The 24,461-nt window shown below is 45.1% G+C and overlaps 1 protein-coding gene across 2 annotated transcripts in view; it reads right to left on the bottom strand.

The window, feature by feature from the left end:
* The window catches only part of CCDC112 (coiled-coil domain containing 112), a 33,571-nt gene that overhangs the window by 1,566 nt on the left and 7,544 nt on the right, over positions 1-24,461 (bottom strand). For both annotated transcript variants that reach the window (XM_019555201.1, XM_019555200.1), the window contains 7 exons: positions 22,728-22,849; positions 14,625-14,746; positions 10,193-10,282; positions 7,151-7,226; positions 4,952-5,342; positions 2,752-3,168; positions 679-774 (listed from right to left, as the gene is read on the bottom strand). In XM_019555201.1, coding sequence (XP_019410746.1) covers positions 679-774; positions 2,752-3,168; positions 4,952-5,342; positions 7,151-7,226; positions 10,193-10,282; positions 14,625-14,746; positions 22,728-22,849 — 1,314 coding nt within the window. The remainder of the gene's footprint in view (positions 1-678; positions 775-2,751; positions 3,169-4,951; positions 5,343-7,150; positions 7,227-10,192; positions 10,283-14,624; positions 14,747-22,727; positions 22,850-24,461) is intronic.

Here is a 24,461-nt window from a genome sequence, read left to right as displayed (position 1 = left end):
AAAATAGTAATCAGTACCTTTTCATTAGCTAGATCTCTAGCATAAAAGCAGTGTGTGTTTGATTTTCCTTAGAAGACATGCGGCAAGTGTTATTAGTGAAAAGAGACTTTGACCTCAGAGACCAAATGTGGCTTAATGCAATACTGAAGCATTTACTCTATGTGGTTACAAACGGGAACAGTGACTGCTTCAGTGCACAGATAAAACCACTTAAAATTGAGAGTCTTGCATATATAAGTCTTCTGTAAATTCTCAAAATGATTCGGCATGAACATCAGCTACCAAGTAGTCAGCATCTTTTAGAATAAATGTAATCAAATAACTTTAGACAGGCATATATTTGATCTGTTTTTGCTGATATTTTGCCATCTTTATATGCTTTTAACATACTATTACAAATCTCTCTCAAATGAAAAATTAACTCTCGCTCCTTTGTTAACAAAACGTTTATGTTGTATTTTCCTTGTTAAAAAAACCTGATTTTTCATAGCATTAGGGATGGGGAGGATTAACAAACAAAACAATCAATGGTAGTTATAATCAATTCAATGAGAGAGAGAGAAAGAGCATGAGAAGGCAACAGATAAAAAGCTCTTTAAAAATATATTTCAAGCACAAGAATATTTCTCAGACTAACAGAAAAGTTTAGTCAAATAATCCTATACATATGTCTGTTACCTTTTCTCTTAATTTTGCTAATCTTTTTTCTTTTTCTAGTTTTTCCTCCTCTTTAACTTGCTTTTCTAGCATCTTGAGCTCAAGTTTATGCAGATCCTGAAAAATATACTCTGGATGAAATGTGTATCAAGTACTTTTTGTAACATAAAACAAATCATGTCAAAGCACCAATGGCATTTTTAAGCTTTATTTAGTAATGAATCTAGCTTACAGAATAACAGATCCAACATTAAAGCGCACATCCAGTCCCTCCAAATTTACACAAAAGCAGATACCAATCTCCCACCAACAGTGCTACCACAGCTAAAATCAGTGTCTGTGGAAGTGTTGCGTTCCTTTCTCCTTCCCAGTCCCCAACAGCTCCCCAGTGCCTCTGTTGAAGTAAAGCTTTTGTGTTTCTTCATTGTTAATATAATAATTCACCCCCTCCTCCACCCCAGAACTCGGCACAATATAAATCCCGCTATCCTCCATTAAACTTCTACCCCCAAATCTCAAATCCATTCCAAATTCATTCCCAAGTGTTCTCTCATAGAACTTGCACCTCAATATTCAAAAAAGTTCCTATAATTTTCTGGTTTGGAAGTAAATTTTTAAATTTTTTTTTAGCAAATTCCAGAAATTCTCACCAGATTGCCAAATAAGAAACTTTCTGCTTTCTACCCTGTAGAACCCTGACTTGATAGGACAGCTTTTCCGTTACTAAAACTTCCCAAAATTTTTTATGCCAGCCTGTGATTTTAGCAGTGTTGCTTACCTTCTAGTGTTGCCTTTACAACTGTAATTCTTGCAGCCACCAGAAGACAAAAGTGATCAATGCCCTATGACATTTATACGTTGTTGAAACTCAGGAAGGTTCAATAGGAACATTAAGGGGTTATCTGATAGCTGGCATCCTGTTATTTCCCTCACTGTGTCTCCAACCTTCTTCTAGAACAGTTTAATTTTGGGACATCATCTACCACATGTGGTAGAATCCTCCCAAACTGACCACACTCCCTCCAACCTTTGCCTTTCTAAATGCATTTAATTTTTTGAAGCGGGGACAGATACCATCAACATAGGATTTTAAAATATTTTTAATTTATTATTGTGCAGATGGATGTATAAGGACCATTGTTCCAGACAGTACGAATTTCTTCCCATTCTTCAGTACTAATTTCTGATCCAATGGGATCAGCCTATTTCACAGCAATGGCATTTTCATATGATCAAAAAAAATCAGCTTCAAATGTTTTTCATTCCTAATGTTACAATGCAGAATTAAATTACTCTGGAGAGTTGCTTACACAAGTTTATCTTCTTCAAACAAACTACTGTAACCTTTGACATTGCATCACTATATAGTCTCTTTATTTAATATCCATTCTTTAAGAAAGAAAAATTGAAGCAGATGATGACAGTGGGAATGCCCTTATTCAGCAGCTTACTTAAGCTTATGATAAACTTTTCGGTAGGTACATGGCCTTACTAAAGCCAACGAGACTATTCTTTTCATAGTTTCATAGTTACTTTTACATAAAATGAAATGTGCACAAGTACTTTGCTGAACTTAGACCTTAAAGAAAAGCAACAGAACACAGTTTAGGATGGTTTAGATAGGGATGACTGTGCTTTGAAGTAGGGGATTGGAAACAATGATCTTGTTAGGTCCATTCAAGCCCTAGTTCTCTGTAATTTAGACCAGGGCTGTCCAACTTCAGCATGGCCAAGGGCCACACACTGTGGGGTATCCCCCCCAACCCTCTTGCAGCACTGCGCAGCTCCTTGCTCCCAATGCACAGCAGTGGGAGAAGTAAACCTCAGGGTCCATGGGTCACATGTCCTTAACTACTCACAAGCCTGTGTGGCATGCAGACCATATGCTGGCTCCTAGCATGCCACATGCGACCTGTGAAGTGCGAGTTGGATGGCCTTCATTTAGACAAAACAATGGATTATTTGCAGGACACAGAGCTACCTTCCAACAGATGTGCCTAGTGATTCTAAAAACAGAACTTAAGACTTATTGATAATCAATTATCAAGTATCTTACACTTTCTAATACCATATGTAAAAAATAAAATTACTCACTCGCTCTTGAAACTTAGAAATTTCTTCTGCAGCAAGTCTCTTCTTCTCTTCCCTTTCTGCTTCCTCTCTCTTCTCTTTTTCAAGCCTCTGGAGCTCCTCCTTTTCCTTCTTCTGTAATGTGTATTCTTCTAACACTAGCTTCAACTGGAACTGCCGCTGGCGCTCTTTTTCCTGTTTCTTCTGCTTCTCTTTTTCTTCTTTCAATTTAGATGCTTGCTTCATTGCAAATTCAATTGCTTTATGTTGTTTCCATGCTTCAACTGCTGCTTGTCGCATTTTTCTTTCCTCCTCTGCTTTCTGTTTCTTAACTTCATCATGTTGAAGATGTGCTGTCCTTAGAATTTCTTCTGACTTCTCCTTCTGCTTTAAGATTTCATCTTTTTCTTGTTGCTTCTTCTGTTTCCACTTTTGGATAGACTTCAAGAGAAAAGTAAGAAAAACATTAATTTTGTTTTATAAAATCTTACAATTCCCATAACAATTCTATCATTCCTAAAAGAGAAAGAATGGACAAAAATGTAGTCTAACAGCAGAACTAAAAGAGGTAGAAATTAATCTCTGACATAGCTCTTTTTCTATTTCTGCAAATTACTTAACTACTACATCTTAATTTTTTCATGTGTAAATGGAAACAGTTTTTATCTAACTGCCACAGGCATGCCTGAGGATTAATATCTAAAATAAGTTGAATATATCCTTGGCTAGCTAACATCAATGTCTTTGCGCCTGGATAAATATTTAAGTAAATAAGATTGGAGTAAGCTTCCCAAGCCACCAAATCCAGTCCCTTGCATTCACAGACTACCATTTAACCCAGAAATACATAAAAAAAACTGTTCACCCCAAACCTTCATGCACAGGATTCAACACAAAAATACCAACCACACTCTACAACTGCTATATGTAACAAGCAGGACAGACGAAAGTAAGCAACCTCCCTAAATACCTTAGTTTCTTAAAAGTTAGCCCTGCTGAAGTCCAAAACCCTCGCTGTATATTTCTGTGCATCCTGAAATTCAAGTTGAACTGAATCAACTCACAATTGCTTGATCCCACAGCCAGATCATCTAATGTCCTCAATACTGGAAACTACATACAAGACTTTTGTTGTCCGTATTACCACCAGTTCAGCCTCCCCTGCTTCCCTCCCTCCCCGCCTTTTAAAAAAAAATATTAATTACCATGCGGGAGACTCAAGTTCAGAGCTACCTCAAAATTTCTATATTCCAAACAAGTGGGAACCAAGCATATTCCATTTCTACACAGGCATTTCCACAAGCCATTGTGTCTTGTTTATTTAGAAAGATCCTTCCTCAAAGTTTGCACAATATAGGAATGTAAATACTGTTTAAAAATTATCCATTTAACCTCGTCTAATTATATTGATTAAACAGTTAACCAATAGTACAGCAGCTTGAACACAGCTGCTGCTGGGAGCTAATCCCTAGGACTTTTAAGGGGAGGAAGTGGGGGAAAGGAGGTGGTGGTGGTGAGCCCTGCCAGACAACACAGTGCACATGAAGCTGTGGGCAGCACAGCAGGCAAAGGGCTTCCCCAGCCCACTGCAGTTGCTGGTACACTGGGAGAGAGCACCCCTGAACGAGAATTGCATAATTGATAAGTCATTAGGCCACCCACTGTTTTCCTCTTTAATCTCACAGGCTATGGGTATTACTTCCCCCTCAACCCTCCTCATCACTCTTCCCTGTCTCCTGCCTTCCCAGCCGTCTTCCTGTCCCCGAGGCACCGTACCACTTCCCTTCCCTGCTGGATTGCACCCCATGCTAAACATTAATGGTAATGCATTATTCAGTATAAATATACTTATCATTTAAATGTCTAAACGTTTAACCTTTCACGTCCCTAGTACAATGTACTCTACAATTTGTACAGTGCCTAGCACAATGGATTCCCATTCTTGTTTGGTATTTTGGACTACTACAACTATGATTAATGATAATAATACATTAAATATATGTTTGACCAATAAATACACCACTACAACATGTGCCAAGAGCATCATCTTTAAAATAGCATTTGCAGAGTGAAGTACTAGAGAACCTGTTTTGTTTACCACCTGTGGGAAAAATGCTGCATCTGCTGTAACAGCTAGGGAAGCAGACAGAAGCAGGTAGGTCTGTATTTTCAAAAGCTAAAACCATTTTTAAAAATATTCAAAAAATATTCAAAATTCTCTTACCTCTTTTTTTCTTTCCTGTAATATCTGGAATTCTTGATACCATTCCTCATGCTGTAGAATATCCTCTTTTGTTCTTCCAGAGAGACACTCAAGAACTTCATCTATGTAGGATGCCCTTCCTTTATGTTTTGTCCATATTTGCAAAAAGAGTTGATGATCATAATCATCCCAGCCTCCTTGTCGTCCTCCTGATCGCTGAAGGAATTTTTCAAATTCTACTACTTCTTCAGGCAGATGATTTTGTAGCGTTTTATCCACTGAAATCTTACCTGATGGCAATTGGAAAACCCTTTCCGCTGCTGTGCTACCCAATGCCCACATCTCAATTTTTTTCTCTAATGCACTGAGCTCATTAGTAGCAATCTTCTCCTCCTTCAGAAGTTCTTCATATCTAAAAGGCAAGATAAAATTAAAATAACACCCCCCCATCATCCATGCATCCACAGGAAATAATCTCTGGATTTTCTTAATTCCCAGACAAAAATCTACTTTTAAGATAATGCAGATACATAAGTAATTTAGGTTAAAATACATTATGGAGAGACTTTACTGAAACACTATAAGCCCCTGAAATTCAGTTAAGGATCAAAAGAAATAGAGGTGGAACACGTACAGTTAGGGCACTCAAAACAGTAATTCTTTCCTGTTGTAGTGCCAAAGACGCAACAAAAGAAAATGACATTCCTTCAAAAACTAGATGACTATCATGTAGAACTCCATACTGAAATGCCTTTATGGCTACTGTGTAGTATCACCACATACACTTAGAGGTATGACATTAATCTTTCCCTAAATAAAATCTAATTTTAAAGATGTTTTCAATATGTCTTTACTTACCAGATAAATTATAAAAAAAAAATTAGAGAAACTGGATGGAAAAAAGGAACAGGAATATGATTTATGGGATAGTGTCACTTTTAGGTGTTGTAGGGCTTCGGCCCTTTCTTGGTAGGTGCCTTGCTCCCAAGTGACGTCAGGGTGAGATAAGGCTCCGGTGCCATGTAGTTGGTTCGGGTGCTGCTCCTACTCGTCTGCCATGTCCTTGATGTTCTTTATTGGGGAGGCAGTTCCCTGCAGGTGGCTCCAAAGCGAGGAGATCTCGACCCCGGTCTTTCTTCGGGGGGCTCCAAACCTCCCCTTTAACACACCCTCAGCACATCCATGGCCTTGGGCAAATGCTGCATCCTGCAGTTCTTCACCTGGACGATCTTGTCTCATCCACACTGCCTCAGAATGGGTTGGGTCTTCCCAGCCAACGCAATCTTCCCTGTGGCTCGTCCCTCAACTTCGGGCCGGCTTGGGCAACTAAAACTTCCCCAGCTTGAGGCTGCCTGTAACTAAAAATGAACCCAACAGAAAGTGTCTGGCCTCCACCAGCAGGCCTCTGGGATCCTGTGTCCCAGTGCCCACTTGGTCACTCGGGGAGGGGTGGGAGAGAAGAAGAAGGGGAACTCGTCCATTCCTTCCCCCCTAGTAGTTGTGGGGCCAGGCAGCTGCCCTGTGCCGCACCCTGGTCAGGCTTCCTCGAGCAATTGCCCCGAGGTCCTGGTTGACCTGTAGCCAATCTCCTATTCTTCACGAATAGGTGAGGCTCGTAATTTCCATGCAGGGCTGCGCCTTCTCCTTTGCTGAGCTGTCCAAGAGGGCTAGTAGCTCCCTGCTGCCATCCCCAGCCAGCAGGAAGCTGGAACCAAACCCGAGTTCCCTAATGGGGCACCAGTGTCCTTTCCAGGTGTTCCTTGGTCCCCAAGGCTTGTGCTCCTTATCCTCTGCCGGAGTCTTCTGGCAGATGCTCTGCTCCACTCCCCCACACTCAGGGCTTGTGTTTCCCGGCTCTGCAGCTGGCATCTCCCAGCTGGTGTCCCGCTCTTCCCTTGCTGGCCGGCTAGCTATGTTCCCAGCTGCCTTTTGAGCAGCCCAAGCCTATCCAAAGCCCCGCCCCCACCAATTGCCGATATGCAGGCTCAGGCAGCTCCGGAATTGCAGAGCCTGCGTTGGTGTTTCTTCTCAGCCGCTGCTCCTTTGGACCCCTGTGGGTCTGGGACACCCTAGAGGGGCTTTTACTTTTCCTCTCACAGATAGGATGAGACTATGTTAGTATATTTAATTTTACCACTTTTAGCCTTGTGCAACCAATTTTCAGTTATATCAAGCTTATAAAAGCATGCCGTTTATGAAATGAAGCATCTAGAAACATACATTTGTCTTTGCTCTTCTTTAAAAGCATTTATTGCATTTTCAACTTCTTCCATCATTTCTCGGAGCTTTTCAACAACTACAAAAACCAAAAAAAGAAGCAAGTATCACTTTCCCCATACAGGTTTCCCTCGATTTATGCAGGTTCTTTATATGCAAATTTACTCTTACGAGATAAGCATATTTAGATCCATAATTCGTTATATGCGAGGTAAATTCGCTCTTATGCGATCAGCATAGACCCCCCTGCCCCAAGCAGGTAAGTCTGTGAGGGAAGGAGAAAGGGCCACAGCCCCACTCATCCCAGCTCCAGCTGTAGCGGCCTTGGGAGCAGCCGGCACCAGCTGCCTGCAGCCACTGGGCCGCACCGTGCTCTGCCCATCCCCCCCACACCTGAACTCCACTTGTCTGCACCTCTGCTCCTGGGCTGCGCTGCACTGTGTCCTGGTGCAGGCAGCTGGTATAGGCTGCTCCCCGGGCTGCTCCAGCACAGGCTGGGGCAAGTGTGGACAAGCGGAGCCCCAGGTGGTATGGGAGCGGCAGTCACCCCAGCCTCTGCTGCAGCAGCCCCAGGAGCAACTGACACCAGCTGCCTGTAGCTGCTGGGCTGCACCGTGCCCCAAACCCCCCAGGGCTCTGCCTGTCCCCACTCACCCCAGCTCCTGCTGCAGCAGCCCCAGGAGTGGCCAATGCCAGCTGCCTGTAGCTGCTGGGCTGCACCGTGTCCTGGTGTGGGCAGCTGGCCCCAGCAGCTCCCTGCACTCACCCCAGGCAGCTGCCGCCAGAGCTGGGGAGCTGCTGGCACCAATTGCCCGCACCAGGACACCGTGTAGCCCAGCAGCTACAGGCAGCTGCACCTGTGGCGAGTACCGTGCCCCGCACTGCCCAGGGCTCCACTTGTCCGCAGTCACCCCAGCCTGTGCTGGAGCAGCCAACACCAGCTGCCTGCACCAGGTCATGATGCAGCCCAGAAGCTACAAGCAGCAAGCATCAGCCGTTCCCCGGGCTGCTGCAGCAGGAGATGGGGTGAGTGGGGACAGGCAAAGCCCTAGGGAGTTGGGGGCACAGTGCAGCCAAGGGGTTACAGGCAACTAGTGTCAGCCACTCCTGGGGCGGCTGCATCCAGGGCTGGGGTGAGTGCTGCTCTGCTCCTTCTGCTTTGCTGCCTTGTGCAGTCCCAGGAGCAGTACCCCTCCCTGCACTCGTTCCCTACTCCTAGCCTCACTCTCTCCTTCATTGCCATTGGAACCTATCCCTATTTGTTACACTGTAAAGTAGGTCCACTTTATGCAAATTTGATTTATGCGCCACTCTCCGGGAATGCATGTACTGTATAAGTCGAGGGAAACCTGTAGTTCAATTCAGAGAGTGCTTTCCACACCTTCCTGTGGATTAGAATTAGCTTTTTTTGAATTAGAGACAAATACTGAAACGGGTAACACCCAATTTCCTCAAATGCAACTAAAATAATGAATTAACAAACTACTGCTGATATGAAGGAATTCTTTATCAGTACTGACAGAGCATGCTGCTGTTCTGATGAATATGTACGTTTTTATTTGTCTTCACCCTTCTCCACCAGATACTAAAGATAGGTATATGTCAGGTTTAGCAAAAAAAAAAAAATAAAATAAAACAAAACTCAAACTGGTCTGTTAGGCACTTACAATTTTGGATTCAGCAACATTAACAATTACAAAATGTTCCTGGTACTAAGACAGTGATCTAAGGAAATGGGAATGTGTGCTGAAGCACCCTATACAAATTACTGGGGGGAAATTAGATGACTCCAAGAGATGATTAAGAGGGCCTAGACACCAAGTAGGTGAGATAACAGGAAGACCTATATGAAACACTAAGCACAGAAAGTGCTCTAAAACCCTATACTTTTAGAGTTTAGGTGCCTGATTCAGGTGACACATTAGATGCCTTCAGCCCCTTGGATTCCAGTCTCAGGTGCCTTATAATGGCAGTGTAACTACCTGATGTGTAACAGCCTATTAAAGCACTCAAAGGAAACTGATTACCTGGGTCATAGCTCCCTACCCCACAAAGTCTAAGGGGTTCAAGCCTACATCTCTTAAATCAGCAACCTGGAAAACAGGCAGAGCCAGCCAAGAATGGGGTCAGAACAAAAGTAGAAAAAGAGGGATACAGAATTGGTATTAGGGCATCCAGCAAAAGAGGGAGGGAAAAATTCTGGTTCCCTACACCTGGACTACTTATGCATATTATATTAGGCAGCCACTGGATTTAAAAGAACACAGAAATTACCCTGAGATCAAAGGCAGGATATGGTGTAAAAACAAGCTGATTAAGCTGATACAATTCATCATCCAAATAAGGCCTTAGTTTAGTTTTTATGCTCATTCATGCCTTGGAAGCCCTGTTGACAGTTCTCCAGAGACAGCAACTTGATTTTGTGTCACAGATACTTGTAGATAAAAAGTGAGTAAGATTAACATATGTAACATAAGCATCATAAAGCCTCCAGCTGGTAAGAGATTTCAATCTCCAGTCTGTGTTACATTAGAGCTGGTAAGCTATGGGTGAACAGCTTTCCCATTACCAACACTCCAGGTGTTCAAGGAATTCAATGCTGAATGTGCTTCATTCATTCTCTATAAAACATTCCACTTTTTAACAGCAATCTGGTTTGCTTAAATGTAACCTGCCTTTATGTTGGTTTAATGCCCCATCACAGATGGCAGAGAGATATAATGCTATATCCACATTCCAAAGGTATATCAATTAAACTTAATTGTTTATTATAACTCAAAAAGAATGACAAGGACGCTAGCACAGGAAGTGCCACATTCCAACGGCCTACAGAAACTCATGCCTATTCCAAGGAAAAACAGTCCCAGTGACTTCTGGGAGCCTCAGCTCTTTCTTTGCACTCCCCTGCCTTTGAAGTTTTAGAGAAGGAAAAACAGACTAGAGAAAGGACATCTTGAATCTGCAGTTATACATCCTGTTACAATTAACTGAGGATATGAATGTTTTGTTTAAAAAAGTATTTTAAAGTTCATCAACAAAACTTACATTCTGGAGTAGGCTTTACATCTTTTAACTGGCACTGAAGTCTCTTAACATTATGATGTATTTTTGATAGCTGTTGCTCAATTTTAGCTCCTGTGGAGGAAGCATAAGAAAAAAAAATGGTAACGTCTAACAGTTTCATTGTGCATCAAATTCAAACTTCCTATGCTGGCTCTCTCTAACGACATGAAAGTCCCGTTTACATGCAACTTAGGAATTCTATGATCTCACAATTCCACATCACTGAATACTGCAGAATATGTGGAATCAACCACATGCTATAGGATTGTCACAAAATTCCTCTGCTAGGGGCAATGCATTGTTTTAAGCTTTGGTGGCTCCCATTCAAATAGCTATATCCCTACTTAAACCAGTTTTCTCCAACCTCTTGGCAGAGGCCCAAGGTTTAGCAAACAGGACATTTTCAAACGAGAACAAAGGACACTTTCTGTTAATGCTGGGGCTTGAAAAACACAAATCTTATGAGTATGGTAGCAAGGGACATTCAGAGGCACCTCAGAGACACAGAGGGCTAACTGCTTTGTTTAACTAAAGGAACAGGTGAGGAAGGTGAAAGAGTTGCACAAGAGAGACAGCTCCTCCATTATTCTAAAAGCCTTGTGCAAGAGGAGGACCCAAGGGTTGTTAGAAAAATCTGGCCCAAGCCCAAATGATGATCCAGAGAGGTAAGGAAATAGAAATGTACAGGTTTTTCTTTGGTCTAAATCTTTATTTACTTCTTGTCCTAGCTACAAAAAAGTTATCATTCTGAGCCTGTAATAAAAGGTGCAGGTACACAACACAGTTCCACTGGTATTGCCATGTTTTCTCATGTATAATATACCCTCCAAATATAATGCATGCCCTCTTTTTGGAAGGTCCCGCCCAAAAAAGGGGGAAAAAATCTTATCTTGAAGTGCAGGCAACTACCAGAGGTTTGGGGACTACATAGTGGGCCTGGGGGCCAGGACCTGATCTGAAGCCATGGTAATTAATATTGCCACCATTCCCTTTTCCTTCTCCCCACAAATTTCCAGACCTGTGAGAAGCCCTTTTTCTCATGTATAATGCATATACCAATTTTCTCCAGCTGGTTTTGGGGAAAAAGATGCAGAATGTGTGAGAAAATACAGTACCTGCCTTTATGTAAGTGTAAGTTGGGAGCAGGCATACAACAAGCAGCCCTACCCCAGGAAAAGTCACTTCAGTCTAGAGTAACGGTACCTCAGAAAAGTCGTAAGTAATTATACACTGGTGTAAATTACTCCAGTGTACAGGTCACATGTCCACACTATTCATTTCATGCTGGGATAGCCTCAATGCACACAGGTATTACTGGTTCTCCACTACATTGTTCATGGTACTGTAACAACATCTACAGCAGAGAGTTAAAAGAGCTGGTTAACCAGCTCTTCCAGTCAGCAGTACAACTGTCATGAACATATAAGCCAATGTAAGTTACATCTTTGTAAATGTGTCATGTGCCCACACCAAAGTTTGTGCATCTGTTTTTCAAATGAAGAGGTGAATAGTAAATAGAGAATAGTAAATAGAGAATGCATATGAGGATGGTGTTCTGGGAAAGGGTATACTTAAAATTACTGATTAGTCTGCGGGCTATGGCAACTGCACTGTAAGGTCCTATTCCCTGAAAGTTGTAACAGTCTGTGCCTTGAATATGTGCAAGAGCAGCCAAGGGAAGAAACAGGACTATTGAAGGAAAGTTTAAATGCGCAAGACTCCAGTGACGTAACACAGCAACTTGGTAAGTGTCAAGCTGGGGCAGGTTTCCAACATTCTCAAAGCCCTAAATTGTGTAACCCTTTGTTTCAAATCTTCCTGTTATCCTTAAAGCATGCATTCCTAGTCCAATATCACTACCCCTTTCATCTTCATCTTCCCTTTCTAACTGTAGCACCCTCTTGGAACCTTTTTGCCTAAGTACCTTCTAAATATTTATTTTTATCTTAAAGCCATGCAGAGAAGAAAAAGTATATATCAGGGGTCAGCAACCATGCAACCCAGCTGACACCATGGGCCACCATTCCCCTTCAGTGACAGTGAGCACAGGCTGTAGCAAGGAAGAGCAGCCTTCCACAGGGGCTGCAGCAGCTGGCTAGAGCAGCCAGAGCTGATTGACAAGCCATTAGCAAAATGCAGACTAGATCAACAGCTGGGGAATAGTCATGCCCTTAGGGAAGTGCAGACCACACCCAACCCCTTTGCAGGCTGAATCTGCCCTATGGGTCATAGTTGGCAACCCCTGGTATATAGGATAGGGGGAAAAAAACCCACCATCAAAGAAGTGCAAACTTTACTATGTAAAATGATCTTACTAGCATCTTCCCTTTGCCTTCCTTTTCCCTTTTCAGCTTGGGCTCTTTAGACTGACATACTATGCAGTTTGTGTCATGTTTGCTTGAATTCTTGCTAGGGAAGGTAATGTGTTTGCCATCCCATAATTTAGGTGAGCAAAATATTTTCAACAAATAGAAAAAATTTGCCACAAAGGTGATCACAGTCACAAAGCATCCTAAACCTCAAATTTATAGGTATGACCTGAATTTCATCACGCTGCTCCACTACCAATAATAATTAAGCATTCATTGGAATAGAGAGTGGAACCCCAGTGTCTCATCTCCCAAGTGTCCTAACTGCAAGGACACAGTGGCACCACTCCTTTTTGCTTTCTGTATCATGACTCAGAACCTACACAAAGAAAAACAGCTCTGAAAAGAGAAAAATGAGAGAGACCCTCCTCAGAACACCCTCTGATGAGAATTCAGGTGTTATCCTTGCAGCTCGTAAAATTCCTTAGGGTAGAAAAAAAAACTACACTCAGGCCTCCTGTACCCTGGTGAATTCTCTAATGACTGAACTGCTGGATATTTCCTTAATGGCTCTTAATTTCATTTGCTTTTCTTACATTTTAAAAGGGCCCCAAAACGAAGGATTTCTTCTGGGTCTAATGGTATGCTTCATATCTAACAAAATAATATTGATCATCTTTTCACTTAGGCAAGAAAAATGAAAATGGTTACAATCTGGTTTGTTTCAAACCAATTTTTAAATGATTTTTAAGCTTGAGAACGGAATAAAAAATTCATTCTTTGCATAGCACAATTCAAAAGTATTTGCAATGAGCCAACGATCTGCAGTCTACCCAACAACAGGTAAACCTTTTACTAGATCTATCCTCTCAAAATCTGAAATACGCATTAGATTATTTGGCACTTGTATTCTTTAGCGCCCTTCTCTTTACTTCAAAGATTTGGCATATCCAGACACTTGTCCACAAAGCACTGTGGGAGACTTTTAGACTCCTTAATTATTTTGTGCTGCTGTCATAAGCTTATTGCACCCTAGGGCAGAGGCTCACAAACAAATTATTGCAAGGCTAACAAATTTTATAGGAAGAGTATAAACAGAATCCACAGGCTGGATCTGGCCCACAGAGTCATGTCATTCAGCTCAAAGAGTTCCTAGGATGCACCAAGAACTTGAGAGCAGTGCCCACTGCCAAATTCCAGGGCACAAGAGTCCTGTTTGGTACTTCCTTTAGTGGTGAGGCAAGCAATGGCTGTGTTAGCTCTGGTGGCTCCCTGACCCAACACAACAGCCACCATCACCACTTGCCCTGCCCCTGGAGATGGGTCCAAATCCAGCCCTCAAGGCCAAACAAATTTGACACCCCAGCCTTACGTCACATCAACTGTTCAGCAGTAACTGCGCATTTGCATACTCCTACCCCATGCTAAATTAAAAGTTACCTCAAACAAAAGCTGTTTTTAGTCTTGCCCTATTCCCAATCCATCTGTGTGTTACCACAGATCAAGTCTCAAAAAAAAAAAAAAATTCCTAACACTAATATCAGTAGTACAATGGAACAAGCTGCCTAGGGAAGCTGAAAATCTTGTTTGTTAGAGATTTTTCAAGAGAGGCTAAATACACATTTATCCAGGATCATTTATGAACAAAGGATCCTGAATCTGTGCAGGGTGCTGGACTAAATATATGGTGAGGTTCCTTCAAGCTCTATGAGTGTAAGTTCTGCTTTACTATGGGGCAAGATCATGCACACAGAAGATGAGCAGTAGAATTTCCAGCTTCCGTGACCTTAAATTTTTCAACTAAATACCCTCAGTTAAGCTGCATTACATCTTGTTAGGTTTACTTTAACAGATCCCTGATATGAATGGTTTCCTAAAGCAATTTTACAAAGACTGGATATTCACTATACTCTGGATGCAAGACTGCTTAAAAATGGCTAATAATAGTAAATATTGAAATAATGCAGTTCTTACTGCTCCTTATAAAAAGCACATAAAAGTATTTTCTACATTATCATCAGAATTCACTTCCTGCTTTGCTTTGTTCTATGAGTTAATAAACCACTTAGGGGAGTGACTATGGGGAAGCAAACAAACTGCGTTACTTTCAGCTTTTCTGCCATTAGTCATTTTACGTTCCAGTTCTTCCAGTGTGCTGTATTCCATCCTGAAATCACTCTTCTTGCTGTAGAGATGGCCATTTTTGTCTTTTTCTACAGTTGCAAATCTGAAACAAAAAACTTATGCAACTGAAATCTCATTTTAAAATAACTGAAGACTAACAGAAAATAAAAATCTGTGGTCATAATCATTAACACTTAGAAATCAGCTACAAGAGCACAGACTAGTTCTCTTTATTTTTTGATGCAATAAAGCGAGTTTCATTTAATGTTACAGACAACAAGTACATCCTTACAGAATGTAACAGGTCTATGAAGGGAACATTAATCAAAATAACTCCTTTCAACCTACCTTGTAATTAGTGTGTTATCACACCTCCAACAAATATTTTGTTAATCCAAAATGTACGCACCATTTTCTGGGCCTGGAGAAGTACATGGCTTCATTTGCTTTGTACTTAACATCCATTGCTCTAGGAGTAGCCACCACAACATATCTTACATGGATAGAGAATAGCAATCCCACCTTGCAAGATGTTGGGATTTTAAACAGAAGCACACCGATATAATTGGTGGCATATCGAATCGACTCCGATAACAGGAACATTAATGTTATGGTCAATCGTCTTTTTTTGGCTGGTGTAGCGAATAATGTCACCAATAAATGCCGTGTGCATGCGGCCAGGAATGCAGCCCAGCAGCTTGGAGGGCAGCATCTGGCTGGTAAATCTGTGAGGGGAAAGGGCAGGAGGGGAGGGAAAGGGCATGGGAGGGGCAGTTCGAGGCCCCAATGGTGAGGGAGGGAGTGAGGCAGGGGCAGGCACTGCCCAGCCAGGGTGGTGAATGAGACCCCAGGACAGGACACAGGGCAGAGCTGCAGGTGACTTGTCCAAGGAGTGCGGGGAAGGCATGGGGGGCATGTGCCCCCCAGATTTATGTGCAAGGCAAAGGCGGGCCAGGGGCTGCATTAGCCTCTTCCCAGTAAGGGTGCTCGGCCAGGGCTGCGCTCAGGGTGGGTGGCAGCACCAGTGGGAGGGGTGGCTACGAGGAATTTTGGGGGGGGGGGGCTACTGCCCACTCCATAGCCACTCCTCCCAGCACTGCCCATCCCACCTGCAGCCCTGGCCCAATCTCCCTCCACGCCTGGAAGAGACCAACACAGCCCCTGGCCCCAAGCCCAGTGGAAAGCCCACCCCTGCCCTGCACACAAGTCCAGGCAGCACATGCCCCCCATGCCTCCCCTAGGGGTGTGCACAGCAGCAGGGAACCATCCTCCCTAGCCCCCCTCCCCACCAACGAGCCACCTGCACCTCTACCCCACGCCCTACCCTGGGATCACATTCACCACCCTGTCTAAACAGTGCCTGCCCCTGCCCCACTCCCTTCCTCACCACCGGGGCCTCAATCTGCCCCGCCCCCCTGTACTTCTCTTCCCTCCCACAGACTTACCGACAGGACGCTGCTCTTCAAGCTGCCAGGCTGCATTCCTGTAAATCAGCCATCAGATCAGTATCAGCCGGTATGGCTGATTAATAATCGGCCATTGCTACTGGCCAAGAAAATATTTATCAGTGCACTCATAATTTTAAAATCCAAATTTGAAATAAAATAATGTTTTTATTTGGAACAGAAAACCAGAAGTTTCTCTTTAAATGTAATTTCCACCCTCTTTCCAGATCTACTTGGAACTCTGGGGTCCACCTCATGGGCTGCCTTGTGGTCTGTCTTAGAACCAGACTGTCCTGGGGCCCGGGATATTGAGGACTGGGGAATCTGGAGGCACATGGAGCCCAATCTCCCAAGAAGCTAAGAATCTGTAACTATAATCTGGAAATTGTGTAGACATGGGTTCAAGTCCTTGATCTGCCACACAACCCTTGTCTGACCCTGGACAAATCACTCAGACTCCTTTTTCTAAACTGTAAAAAAAGGACAGCAGTATTTCCCTACCTCGTATGGGTAATGGGAGTATTAATACAATCTAAGCAGCCTACAGGGGGCGTTTAAGCAGAACACTGCTTACCATGTGTGGATTCAGCAGTTCATCCTCGCAGCACTGCTGTTACAGCTGTTCTACTAGTAGTCCTGAAACTGCCTAGGACCTGCCAAGTTCACGGCTGCTATTAGAAGCAAGGCAATCAAAGGAAACTACGTCCTGGTGGCAGCATGTCCTGGTCAGGCTTCTTCAACACATTCCATTCACTCATGCCCACTGATATGCTTCAAATCTTGCAGCACACCAATGAAGCTCCGTGGGGGTCTTTGTCCACAGTTCCTATTCTGCTTGGGAAGAGCCACTGGAGCAGCTTTACAGCACGCTACCAAGTTTGGAAGGTCAGCAGAAGTGGACAGTAGGGTCATGCTTGGAGAAGGGCATGTTTTAGCCACAATGCACGGCCCCAGCACCCTAAACATACCCTAAATAACAATGTAACTAGCATTAATGATGAACAAAAGACTAAGAAGCAGGCTGTTCCTTCAGATAAGCATAAATAAGGTAAATCTGCCCAGCAGGTAAGTCTGTGGTGAAGAACAGATTAAGGCAGAGGAAGACAAAATTATTTGTGGGGCACACCTCTCCAGTAGGTAAGTCCCACCCAGCCAGGGCCCCACTCAACTTACCCCCTCCTGCCTCAGTGGCAATCCCTCACCACAGGGGCCTTGATCTAGGCCCCTTCCTTCCTTCCCCCATGGACTGACCTGCTGGGATGGGGGGCACGTGTGCATGCAGGCAGGCACTCAGACCTCAACCCCAGCCTCAGATAGACTCCAAGAGGCTCTCAGATCTACCACAAGAGGCTTTGAGATCTACCAGTAGATCAAGATCCACTAGTTGGTGACTACTACTGTAGGGAATGAAAGAGAAGGAAACCAGCAATGTTTTGAGCATAGCAAAAGCATCTTTGGGACCCAAGATTTACCTGGATGGAAAACTTGGGCTAACTGCCACGTATTTATGGGTCTGATGTCATTTCATTCTTCTCTGTTTCTTCCTCTGTTTTCCATTTTAAATATCTGGTGCCCTGAAGGTGCTAATGAATCACACCAGTGTAACTGACGTTGTTACAGTAATGTCTGATAGTAATATAATAAAACTATATGTATGCATGGGGGGAGGGTAAGTACTTTTTTCCTTTAATGGCACCTCTGACTTGCTAACATTGTTTATTTCTATTTTTTGAAGTAGCTTATTCCTTTAGGGTTCAATTTATATTTACATTTTTTCCCCCCAATGAAACATTATTTATGTTGTTTCTTATTTATTTTTCCTGATGTTCCTCCATAGTGCCAAAAACCCTTACCAATAGCCATCACTAAGAAGTGGAGCATAGCAGGGATAGAGCTGGGAAACTAGCTGCACCAACGCCACTGCAGACACAGATGGAGCTCTAGTGTAAACTGACAAATTTGCTTCAAATTTGCTGAAAAATCTTTGCTTGTACAGCAGAACATGAATCAGTCATATCCTAATGACTTGCAGCATCCATTGAAATAAATGCTGCAACAAACAGCTGCAAGGCTTGTCCTTTCCTCAGAAACCTGTTTTAAAGTAAGCAGGCAGCTTCTCCACTGGGCTACAGCACCGCAGTAGTCCCACAAAGCTGTTTTTTAAAGCTGTATATATCCTGTTAGCTTGCAAATGCTCATCCTCAAAAGGCCCAATAAATCTAATCCTACAATTATCCAGGTTCTACCACATTCCAAATACTTCTACAATAAATAAGTGATCTAAACAAGAATGAGAGCTATGCAGACATTAATGCTAGAAACGGCTAACTTGGCTGTGACAGTTCTTTTGTAGATTTATTGACAGATGAACTTTGCCACTTTATGAGGTCAACAATATAGCAAAACTTAAAGGATTCCAGATTCTGGATCCAGGTCTCACACTCAGAGCTAGACAGGGGCAGGCAAAGTCCAGCCCGTGGGCTGGTAGTGGACTCCGTTTCCCAGAAGCCCCTGCCCACATGGCTGGGGCCAGTCTCCATGGAGACCCCAGCCATACCTGCGCAAGTGATAGTGCAAGGCTTGGGCTGCCATGGAGACTGATTCCAGCCGTGCTGACAAGGCACACAGCAGGACAAGGGGCTTGTCTGGAGTCACTGGGATTTTGCAGCAGGGGTACCTTGGTCCAAGGCCAGGGCAGAGCCACGATCTGCAGCCTGCACACTCCAGGCAGGGGCACACAGGCAGCGGAGGACAGCTCTGCCCCGGTTCTTTGCAGTGGTGACAGCCTGGTACCGAGCTGGGGCACAGCCGTGATCTGCTGCCTGCACACCCCTGCCCAGAGCATGTAGACTGTGTACTGTCGCTCTGCCCTGGCCCCGGACCAAGCTGCTCCTGCCACATGATCCCAGCGGCTCCTGAGCAGCTCCCTGCCCTGCGCCTTACCAGCACGGCTGGGGCAGGTCTCCATGGAGATCCCAGCCTTGAGCTATCACAGCACAGGTGCAGCCTAGGGTTTCCATGGAGATTAGCCCCAACCATGTAGGCAAGGGCTGCTGGGAAATGGGAGTCTGGCTACCAGCTGGATCCACCATTTTGCGCAGCTCTGGACTACAGCCACACAAAGATTGAAAGTTGCCTAACTTAGGGGCTTTGCCACCTAGTGGAACGCAATGCCCAGAGTTCGGCACAAATATACGTCTGTATTTTTTTTTGGAAATTAAGAGCCTAAGAATCATAGTAACAAAGGAAATATCCCTATGCTGAGCTCTGCACTGCCACAGCCAGGCTGGGACTGGTACCTGAACTAGCTAGTTTAAAGCACTTTTGTGACTGCCATGTAAATATACTGTAGGAATGGTATCCACAGCCACCAGCTATTATCACAGTTGACAGAGCAGCTGTCTGAATCAGCCAGTAGAAAATGCCCAGATGATACTCAGGCACCTGCTTTTGCTGAAGAATCACAGTTATGAACCCTTTCCTGAAATTAGGTGCCTATACTCACAAAATACAGTTGGAGAAGGGGGTGTTGCTCCTTTTTAAACAATAGCTTAATGGTTAGCGCACTAACAAAGGATGCTGGAGACACGTTTCAAACAATCCTTCCCCTGCCTGAAGTTAACTTGAATGTACCTCTGCCACCTTCTAGAACAATGATTCTTAATGTTTTTGTACCCCTGGCACCCCTCCATAGCTTTTGTGAATTGTGAGGCACTGAATTTCAAAAATAATTTACAGATTACAGTGCTGCAGTAGCATCATACAGACATGAACAAGCCTAAGTCTGCTCTTATCTACTTAGTTTATCTCCTAACACTTTACTTTTTTTTTCAAGCACCCTTCAAAAGATCAGGCAGCACTCCATGGTGTCTGGGAGTCTGCTTAAGAATCACTGTTCTAAAAGAATGAAGCTACTGAGTATTCTAGGGTGCAGGTTTTCTCACTGAAATTGTCCTACTTTGCATGGAACAACTGTTTTTTCATTGGGCCTCACTTCAGCAGGGGGAAGGGAGACCTGGGTTATTAGCTCCACTCTGATGAATATTTAATATAAAATAGTGAAATATTTAGTGGACCAATAAGTGAAATATAAGTCTCCTCCCTCAGCCCCTTCCCCCCGCAGCCCAGGATCAACTGCAAGAGGTTCAAGGACCAGCTCCCTCCTTTGTGAGTGCTCTAACCAGGAGGATACTGAGATACCTTCTCTCTGGTTTATATTTAATTATTCCAAGCAAAGTGAACCAGTATCAACAGCAGAGAATGAGAGCACACTCATGTCCCAGAATACCCTAAAGCAGTGGTCTCCAACCCTTTTAAGCCGAAGATCACTTTTGGAATTTAAAAGGAACCCAAGATCTACCCTGTGCCACCACCAACCCCTCCCCCCCACCCAGCAGGCCAGTCTGTGGGGAGGGAAGAGGAGGGTACAGACTGAGGCAGAGGAAGAAAACAGTATTTGGGGGCATGACTCCCCAGCAGGAAGGCTGTGGGGGAAGGGGAGATGACCCAGCCCTAGCCCCACTCCCTCTCTCACCACTGGGGCTTCGATCTACAGCCCCCCCTACTCCTCCCCCAACAGGCAGGGCAGGATGGAGCCATGAGTGGCTCATGGGGGGGGGGAGGGGAAGGGGGACCACCCCGGAGGGGCGGCAAGTGCCCCTGAAATTATACAAGGCAGGGCAGGGCAGGGCGGGCTGCAGCTGGGGCCGGGCTGTTCCCAGCAGAGGCTGGGGCCATGCGGCAGCAGCACTGGGAACAGGGCTGCAGCCACCGGAAAAGTGGCTGTAGCCCTCCCAACTCCGTTCCCAGCACTGCCACCGCCCAGCCCAACCACAACTCCGAGCCTCTACTGGGAACAGCCCAGCACTGCCTCTCAGCAACTGCCCACAGCAGCAGCGTGCCCTCCCCCACACAGATCTGGGGCACATGACCCCCATGCCCTAAAGTAGGGGGGAGGGGGTGGGAGGCGGCACCAGGCTGTTCCTGGCAGAGACTGGGGACCGCAATCAGGCTGGGCAGTGGTGGCACTGGGATCGGGGTTGAGAGGACTACAGCGAATTTGTGTGACTGCACACCCCAATAGCCCCGCTCCCAGCACCACTGCCATGCAGCCTCAGCCTCCACCAGGAACAACCTGGCCCCAGCTGGCAGCTGCAGTTCGCCCCACCCTGCCCTGCACAATCCCAGCGCCACCCCCTCCACGCCCTCCTGGGGTCCACGCTCCCTCCTCCAGACAAGCTGCTCACAGCTCCATCCTACCCCGCCCTGGCTGTGCAGGGCCTGCCCCTGCTCCAGCCCTGATAGCTGGGGAGTGCACATGCCCACCCCATCTGCGTGCCACAGAGGCAGTTCCCATTGTGGGCTGGGCTTTGCACCCCAAGCTCCGCTGCAGCTGGCCTGGGAGCAGCTGGACACACGTGGCATCGGGCCACTCCACTGGCACAAAGCCCAGCCCACAGCAGGATCTGCCTCCACTGGGCACTGATGGGGGGCACGTGCCCCTTGGGGCCTCTGCCGGGTGCACACAGCAGCAGGAGCCCTTTCCCCCCACCCCCAGATGACTGGATGACCCACCTGGGCTCAATCCTCCCACCACTCACCCAGGGCCCCACTTACCGGGCTGCTCCTGAACTCCATCCCTTACTGCAGGGGCCTCGATCTGGCCTCCACCCCTTACTTCCCCCCACCAACTGACCTGCTGAGCTCGGGGAGGGGGGTGCGCGCACACACATGTGCGTGCTTGCTGCTGCTTCTGCTGGCCGGTGCCGACCCAGCCAGGCTCCTCCCATTCCCAGCAACACATGGGAAGCCAGCTTCAGCTACATGCCACTTTTCCTGGCTGGTGCCCAACTGGCAGAGCCTGTTGCATCCGGAGCAGCATGCGGCTGAAGCTGACTTCCCATGTGCTGCTGGGGACGCACGGCTGGGTTGGCACTGGCCAGCAGAAGTGGCGGTGGAGCCTCCTGCCTTTTGGGACCAGCTGGTGTAGGTAGAGGGAAAGTGCAGCAGCACGTGGGGAAGCCACTGCTTGATAGGGGGTGGGATGGGATGGGATGGGATGGGCCGGCCGGGCCGCACCAGGGAGGGAAAACTGTGGCTGAGCCCCCTGCAGCTCAGGATGGGAGCATTCCCACAGCATTGGAGGGTGCTGTGCTGGTGAGGGGACCTGGGCTGGCTTCTGCTGTGCCACAGGGGAAGGGAGTGGGGGCAGGCAGGAATGAGTCAGGACTAGGTCATGCTGGCACCAGTGATGGGTGGAGGGTTGGCCAGTTTTTGATGTCTGCGGCCTGATGGGATGGGATGGGTCTTTGCTTGTGGGAGGGGTCAGGTTCTAAGGCCACCTCTCCAAAAGGAGTACTTCCAAGGGCAAGGGGAGGGACTTCTGGTGGCAAAGGTCAGGGGTTAGAGGGTGGGACTTCCGGTCCCAAGACGGCAACCAGGGGCTGGGGCTACCCATGTGGCCCTGGACAGCTCGCCAAAACTCATCAAGAGGCCCTCTGCCCAAAATAATTGCCTGCCCCATTCTAAGATAGTAACACCCCTTTACTGTTTTAGCAACTAATCTGAAATCACCTCAGAAGTCTATCACCCAAAACAACACTATACAATATACATTTATGCAGACAATTTTTAACTTACTGGTTTTTCAGTTTCTCTGCTGTTCTTATGAATTCAACTTTCTTAACTTGTTCAGCTTTCATCTTCCAGTTCTGAAACGGAAAGTGTTGACGAGCACCTGGAGTACTGAAGCAGCTATCACTCTGTACAGAACACAAAATGCAGCACTCTTTATTACTTAAACTATTCTAGCGTTTTAAAAACTTATTTGTGTCACTGGTAATAAGGTAAGATAAAAGACCTAGCATGAACCCAATTTAAAAGTACAACTTCAGTGTAATTCAAATTATTTTAAATAGCCACATAGTGGTTTAATACTGCACTAAGAAAACAAACTGAAAACTGTAATATGTTTTTTTTAAAGAAATATAGTAAAATACCAAATCACTGCATGCCACAAGATTTGCAGTACTGGATCAGACCCAATATTCTGCCTCTGACCATGACCAAAACCAGAAGCTTCAAAGAAAAGTGTTACTACCTGACATGAGGCGTACTTAGGAAAATATCTACCCAAAAAGATCTCATCTGAGCTCCAGAAATTAGGAAGTGGTTAAAAACTTGTAGCATAAGGTTTAATATACCTTCCAAATTTTGTAATTACTTACAAACAACTTTGAATATTCCCAATATTACCATTAACTATTGGTGAGTTAGCGTACAATTTTGCAATCCCTACTGATGTATAGTAAGCATGTGCTATATAGGCAGTTGCCAAGCTGAGACCACTGCCGATCATTATTTCTTTGTGCTCTCCCATCTGTACTCACTTGATTCAATCAGTGCTGAGTACATATTTCCCTCGTCAGATTATATCCACCTAACACCAACACCACCACACAGCAAGTTTAGTAAGAGTTAGCTTTTCTATAGGCAAAAACAACCCTAATAATCAAGAACTTCTTGGCATAGATAAACAAGACATTTGTCTTCCACGTGCAGTAGCCACAACTAAAATGATTAAGGCCTTGTTAACCCAAGAAAACAGCACAAGTTCTCTATGCTGGAAAGCTATGGGGAAAAGAAGCAGAGAACTTGTAAGACACTCGTCACCGACCCAAAGGTGCGACTAAAAAGAATCAACTCAACAGAGGCAGGGCATTCCAGTTTTTAATTCTTTTTAACTATCAGCTGAAGAGTACCTAATAAGTATGTAATTAGTATTACCCTGGTTTAAAAAAAGCCCCTTTTTTCTTCTTTAAGGGTCACTCTCCTTTTGTATTTGTCCTTTTAGACAAATAAATGTCCACTAAAAATATAAAAATAAGATGTGTACTCTGCTTCATTGAAAAGCTTTCATCCCTGCCAGCTTCTTCATTGGTATTTTATAGATCCCCTAGGTTAGGGGTGTCAAAGATATGGTTGGCTCATGGAACCACATCATCCAGCTCGCAGTGCTGCCTGTGGGTCTCAGACCTGCCCCATGCACTGCCCGTGCCATACGCTGGCCCTGCTGTTCACAACATGTGGCACACAGAACCCATACTGCGTACACTGTTCATTGCATGGAGGCTGGAGCCGACATGAACAATGAACACAGCGCATGGGCTGGTCTGGGGTGTGCCAGGCACAAGACATACAGGGCCAGACCAGGGGGCAGCACACTGCATGCAGAGCTTTTACTGGATCAGCCCTATACACTGAATCTGAGGCAGTCTGCATCAGGCCCAAAGACCAGCCATGCAATCCAGATGCAGTGCCAAGACGATCTGGCATGCGTGCCACATGCAGTGCACATCCCAGACTGACTCCATG

Source organism: Crocodylus porosus, unplaced genomic scaffold, assembly GCF_001723895.1.
Source record: "Crocodylus porosus isolate Cpor-Errol unplaced genomic scaffold, CroPor_comp1, whole genome shotgun sequence".
Classification (NCBI taxonomy): domain Eukaryota; kingdom Metazoa; phylum Chordata; order Crocodylia; family Crocodylidae; genus Crocodylus; species Crocodylus porosus.
This window is presented reverse-complemented; position numbering and strand designations above follow the sequence as displayed.